Source organism: Sus scrofa, chromosome 9, assembly GCF_054392235.1.
Source record: "Sus scrofa isolate SSC_HxYL_T2T_F1_AM1 chromosome 9, Sscrofa_HxYL_maternal_Yorkshire_Landrace_v2.0, whole genome shotgun sequence".
NCBI classification, from domain to species: Eukaryota; Metazoa; Chordata; class Mammalia; order Artiodactyla; family Suidae; genus Sus; species Sus scrofa.
In genome coordinates, this window is record NC_139391.1 from 847,451 (window position 1) to 853,658 (window position 6,208).

At 64.4% G+C, this 6,208-nt stretch overlaps 1 protein-coding gene across 9 annotated transcripts in view; it reads left to right on the plus strand.

Annotated features, from left to right (window-relative positions):
• The window catches only part of TRIM66 (tripartite motif containing 66), a 60,940-nt gene extending 55,007 nt beyond the window's left edge, over positions 1 to 5,933 (plus strand). For 8 of the 9 annotated variants that reach the window (XM_084974777.1, XM_084974770.1, XM_021062260.2 and 5 more), the window contains 2 exons: positions 116 to 334; positions 941 to 5,933. In XM_084974777.1, the coding sequence (XP_084830903.1) occupies positions 116 to 334; positions 941 to 1,000 (279 nt within the window). In that variant the 3' untranslated portion in view covers positions 1,001 to 5,933. The remainder of the gene's footprint in view (positions 1 to 115; positions 335 to 940) is intronic. The other variant, XR_014814446.1, reaches the window with a different exon arrangement.
• The last annotated feature ends 275 nt before the right edge of the window (positions 5,934 to 6,208 follow it).

The following is a 6,208-nucleotide window of genomic DNA, read 5'->3' on the forward strand; positions in this document are numbered from 1 at the left end:
GATGAGGACACGCGAGCGCCAGGCAGCCGGGAGGCAGGGCAGGCCTCGTGCGTGCTGCAGCTCCTGGGGGCCTGGAGGAGCGGGGCCAGCCGCTCACCGTCCCGTCCCCCTGCAGCCCGACTCCGAGGTGGCAGAGGCAGGGCGCTGCCTGGAAGTGTTCTTTGAGGGCTGGTTGAAGGAGATCTACCCGGAGAAGCGGTTTGCTCAGCCCAGGCAGGAGGACTCGGACTCCGAGGAGGTGTCCAGCGAGAGTGGCTACTCCACGCCCCAGGGCTTCCCGTGGCCCCACTACGTGCAGGAGGGCATCCAGCCCAAGAGGCGGCGACGGCACATGGTAGGAGCTGCTGCCAAGAGCTGCTGCTGGCGGGTGGGCGGCGGGACAGAGCGAGCAGGAGAGAGGCCGCTCCCTTCACAACAGAGGTGCCGGCCAACCCTCCCTGCCAGCCCCTTAGCCCAGGGGCAGGCAAGGCTGTGTGGGGCGCAGCTTACACAGGGGGTGGCCGGGCCTGCCCAGGGTCACCCCACAAAAGAGCAGCAGAAGTGGGGTGAGAAGCCCGGCCTGAGGCTGCAGCTGGAGCTGGTCAGTCCACACTGTGACACCCCGAGAGAATAGCCTGGGCTCGGTTTCTTGATCTCAGCTTGGGTTTGGGGGAGAGAGAGGCCCGCAGCCTCCTGGCACAGAGAAGGAAGGAGCGCCCCGACCTTCTGTCTGTCCGCCTGCGCAGGCCCTGAGCCCCCGGCCAGCAGGCCGGGCTCTGACCGCCGTCCCTGGGGTGCCCACACTTGGCCCCCAGCGCCTTGTGGTGTCAGCGCATCTTGTGCCTGCATCCTGGGGGTGGGAGAAAGTGCCGGCCCTGGCTCCCAGGTGACAGTGGCCTTTCCCCGCTGGCGAACCTGACACTGGGCCCTGCTGATTCCAAGTGGTCTGATCTTCTTCCAGGAGAACGAAAGAGCAAAACGAGTGTCGTTCCGTCTGGCCAGCAGCGTCTCGCAGGTGTGAGCGCGGGAGCGAGGCCGCGCGCCTGGCGCCCCATCCTCTTCACCGCCCTCCCCGCCTTCCAGCTCCTTCTCTGCCGATCGGATGTGAGATGAGTCTTGTCGAGTTCATAGCACCCTTCTCTGCCGTCTGCCTCTCACCGCACGTCCTTGGGAGCCAGAGCGCGTCCAGGCCAGAGGAGAGTTCAGGAAAAGACACAAGGGGGTGTCCCCTGTGCCCAGAACAGTTCGGTGTGTGGGGTCCCTCTGCCGAGACCGAGCCTGAGCAGGCTAAGGGGGACCAGGTGTCCGAGGCGAATTCTTTCTGCTCGGGGAAAGCGGACGTTGCTCGCCGTCCCGCGCGCAGGGCTGGGGAGCAGCGTGTGTGTCCGAACCCTCCTGGGCCCAGCAGGGGGTGGAAGAGGGAGCAAGGCTCTGACACGGGGCCTGTGACCCGGCCCCGCACAGCCAGAGACTGGCACTGCTTGCCTCTGTCTGTCCTGCTCGGACAGCTCCTGCCCTGGGCAGGGTAACGAGGCTCCCGGAGGCCGCAGGCCTCCTTGGTGCCTCTCCGGGTTCTAACGGTTTCCAGGGTATCTGTTCTTCATGCCCCCTTTCCTGCTGCGGACACGGGCGGCTCCTCTGAAGCCCCGGATGGGATGGCCTTCTCGGCGGGGCTGGGGGCTGTGCAGAGACCACTGACAGGCCCCGATTTCACGTGCGGGCTTCAGAGGATGTTAACTTCAGAGCCAGCCCTCTGTGCCACCTACTTTGGGCTGATAGTTCTTCTTTGGGGTCAGACCCTGCTTCCTGGAAGCGATTACTGGTGGCCAGTCCTTTGTTATGTCCTTCAGGGCTCCAGATCCTGAGGTCGGCTTGGGGAGACTGGGAGGCAGCAGCTGTCTGTCTGACACACACAGCTTTCAGGGCAAGAGGAAGGACCCACACCCCCCCTGCTGGGCCTCTTCTGCTTAGAGGGCCTGGCTGTCAGCGCCTCCACTCCGCAGAGCCAAAGAGCAGAATCGAGTCCTCTGACTCCCCCGTCCCCAGGCTCTCCACAGCCCAGGAAAAGCCAAGACTCTGCTGGTGGCCTTTTTTTTGCTGGAGGTTGGAGAAGGCCGGAGGGGCCAGCAGTAGGCAGGCCTAGACATTCTGGGAGTTCTGTCTGGGATGGAAAAGGGGGCAGCTGAGCGTCGAGAGGCTCTTTTGGTGTCCTTTGGTGACCCTGGAGCAGCCGCAGGACTGAGTCTCTCCTGGAACGCAGGAGGTTTCCCGGAGGCCACAGGAGCTGGATCTTCGTGGTCCGTGCAGAGTGTCTGGGGGAAGGGGCACAGGCAGATGCCGGGGTCAGCCCACCTCACAGCGAGGGCTTTGTGGAGAGGGAGCCCGCGGCTGAGGTTGGCTGGCCTGGAGACCGCTCTCCTTTGTCCTGTTGTGGAGTCGCTGATTTCAAGGGCGTCTCGGGACATGGCTTTGTTTTTGCCGAGAGCTGCGGTTGGAGCAAGTTTTTGTTCTAGGGCCCTTGTTGATGGAAGGTTGCGATCAGAGGAAACAGACTTTCTCTGCTTGGGCGTCGACGGTGCTGCTCCTTTTCTCCCCAGCCAGGCCGAGAGGGCGGCGTCCCCTCCAAGCAGGCTGTGCCCACGGCCCTGCCATCCTGTCACCAGCACAAGCTCTCCTAAGCACATGGGCTTCCATCCTCCCGCTCTCTGGTCCAGGGCAGCCTAGTCCTCAATACTCCAGGGCCGCCCGTCTCTGGCTGTAACCCGCTGCTCTGCGATCACGTGACTCTCTAGGTGGGGCCCTGCTGCTCCCCTTCCGTTTTCGGATCTTCTTCTCTGTTGAGTTGGCTTGACAAGCTTCCTTCTCTGATTACCTCTTCATTCCGTCTCTTGGTCGCCCCTCCTTCGTCTGGCCGCCTTCCCTCCTCCCCTGACTCAGGCTCTTGGGGCTCTGTGTTGGGCAGCCAGCCCGGTGAGGGCCGGGACAGGCTCTAGCTCAGTTGACGTCATGCCCCAAGACCAGAGGGAACCCCAGATGTGAAGCAGAAGCACCTGCTTAAATCCTCGGCGCCCCTTCTATCAGTGAAGTTCCCAGGTTGGGTGTTGCCTGCTGGGCCCGAGGACCTTAGTGACAGGGTGGACAGCCCCGCCGTCCCTTCCCACCGCAGAGACACCGCGTGCTGAGACGCCCCCTGCGGCCCCTGAGCAGGGGCAGGCGAGAGGTAGGGTGTCTTCTTCCCAGGCTGTGAAGCCTTGGCCCGCAACCCCGTCCTTGCGCTGCTCACCCCACGGCCCTGTCCTCTCCCCGACGCTCCTGGCTGCCGAGCACACGTTTTAATGGTGTGGTTTAGTCTGGGCACGCGGAAAACAACATGAGTTTTTAGAAATTAAACAAAAGGCTGCTAGCGAGTGACAGGCCGCAGGGGCTCTGGGCTCTCCTGCTTCCCCTGCTTTTGGCGTATCCCCATGACGGCCCCATTTGGGGGTCAGTTAAGTCCTTTGGCCATTGGTAGAGTCATGAAATGGAAACGCAGAGGGTTCTGGATGCTTCTTACTCACAGTGCTGACCTAGAGGAGGAGTTGGGTTTCTCGGATGTGCTGAGAAGCAGGACATGGCGCGGTTTCTGCCGACACCGAGGGGCGTCTAGAGCTTTCTTTGGAACGTGGCTAGGTTCCCTGCCTAACTTCGAGCAGGCACCAGCCTCCCCTGCTGCTGCCCCTGCGGGCACCCTCCTCAGCGGCAGCCGCCAGGTCCTCCTCTGTAGGCGCTGCTCCACGGGAGGCCCTGCCGTCCACCCTGCAGACTCCGGCTCCCGGGACCCGTTTGCCGCAATGATGGGCCTTTGCCTTGTTCCTAAGACCCAGCCCCCCCCGTTTGTTTCTGGGCTCAGCTCTGCCTTCTCTTTCGCTCCCCAGTGTCACCGTGGTCCTTTCTTCTGAGCTCCGGAGCCGAGATCTCGCTCCTCCTGCAATACTGTTCCCCGTGCCTCCTCTTCCCTCTCCCTGCCGTTTATTTTAGTTGCCTGCGCCTCGAGCCCAGTCCCGAGACCTTGGCTCTCTGGACCCCTTCCTCTCCGGAGCCAGAACCCGTGACGCACTGACGCGTGGCTCGGCCCCCTGAACCGTCTCATCCCTCCACCTTCCGCGGACACTGTCACCGCCATCCGTCTTCTCCGGGCCGCGAAGCGTGGCACATTCCGAGTCTCCAGCCTCAGTCGGGCTCTCAGCACGGACTGGCTTGTCCTTGACCTGTTGCTGCTCAGCCCCGTCCATGCCCTTGGTCTGCTCTCAGCCGACGCCTGACCTCACTGCCGCTTTCCAGAGGAGACGCCCCAAAGCAAGAGCTTCCTGTTGGCGCCCCCCTGTCTGGAGGGTTTCCCAGTGGAGACGGGGAACCTGCTTCATGGTTTTCTCCCCTAGACCCCAGCCCATCAGGCCTGCGCCCTCCTCGGCACCTTCCCTGTCGCTCCGGCCCACTCCGTTTCTTGAATCCTGCGAGAGGCCCTCCAAGGCGAGGCCCGCACCCATCCCGCGGCCTCGGCCTCCGTCCCCGCTGGCCACCTCCGCGCGGCTCGCCAAGCCGAGGCTCTGCCCAAGATCCCAGCAGCTTCTTAGAGTGCGCTGCTCGTCACCCTGCGTGTCCTTGTCAGCCGGATCTGTTGACAAAGATCTTGTCACGGATTCTTCTTGGTCATTCTTCAGCCCTCTGTCGTTTTTCATGAAAGCCACCAGTGACCACTCAGTTGCCAAATCAGAGGAGTGCCCCTCAGCTGCCCCGGACCCTTCCCGTCGCGCCTCCTCTCCGAGCCCCGCCTCCTCGGGCCCCCCGACACCACGCCGGCCGAGCTTCTTGGAGATACTGACGGGGCCCCTCTGCAGCTTTCTCCCCTCCAGGAGCTGGACCCGCGGCAGGAAGCACGGCCGCTGCTGCCCCCGCCCGCGTGTCTGCCTGTCTTCTCGAGCCCCTCCTCCTCCTCGTGCCACGCGTGGGTCTGAGCCCTGCGGGCAGCTCAGGGCCGTGACTCTTCGCTCGGGCTCTCCCATGCAGCCTAGAGCCAGATTTGAGCCATGTTTGCCACGAGGCCCCAAGAACGTGGGTTGGGACTTGGCAAAGCCAGATTTGGGTTGCCAGGCTGGTGGGCAGCTCGTCGCCGTGACCCGCGTGCCAGTCGGAGCTTCCCAAGGCGGTCAGCAGCTTGGGATCGTGGGACGGCTGTTTCCGTGCAGGTTCGTGCCGCTGGCCTGGAGGAGCGTCCTGCCAGGCCTGGGTGTCTGCCACCGACCACACCGGGTGCAGGGACACGGGGAGGGCTGCGACTCTGGCGTGGGGTTCAGCGGGGCCAGCCGGGCCCTCAGCCGGATCTCTCCCGTCCATGCTGATCACCAGCGCCCGCCTTGCTCCCGGGGTGCCCAGGGCTGGAGGCCGATGCTCTTTGTGTTCCTGGACGAAGGAGGCTGTGGTAGAAAGACAGCTGACCCGAGATGATGAACACCTGAACTCTGGTTCTGCCAGTCACGAGCTGTGGGAGCTCGGGTCCAGCTCCCTCGTTTGCAAAGTCGTGGGGAGGAGAGGGGGTGAGGGCAGTGCCCTCTCAGGGGCTCCACAGCTCCGGAGATGGTAACGTGATGCTCCTGGTAAAGCTCCGGCCACACAGCGAACGGGGGGCCTGGGGGAGGACCCAGCCAGGGAGGCTTGCCCGGGCCGGGCGAGAGGGCTGGTGGGCCGGCCCGAGCTGCTCTGAGGACCCTCCTCCGCGGCCGGAGCCCCGCGCCGCTTCCTGGAGCTGCGCCCCTTTGCCGGCCCCCGAGGCCGGGGTCCTGGGGCCTTTCCCGGGAGGGCCGTTGCATCCACAGTGGCTGGAGGCTCGAGGGAGGAACAGTGTGAGGGGAGGTGTCGCTGATCCTCAGAGGACCTACGCGGTCAGAACTAATTAAAACAGCACTTTTCTTTACCCACGCTCGCGTCCCCGAGTGTTTTCTCAGGGGCGGCGGGGCACCTGCTTTGAGGCTTTCTCCCCTAGACCCTGGCGTCATGACGACGTGGAGCGGGAGCCCGGCCCGGGAGCCTCCCTGCGGGGAAGGCCTGGGCCCTGCTCTGGCTGTGCAGCCACAGCCGCTCTTTCACGTGCAGGCAGCAGGGCCGGGGCCGGAGCCGGGGCAAGCCTGTCGCGAATGCCCCCGGCTTCGGAGGGCCTTTCCCGGGAGAAGCCCCAGCCCCGGCTCCCCTCTCT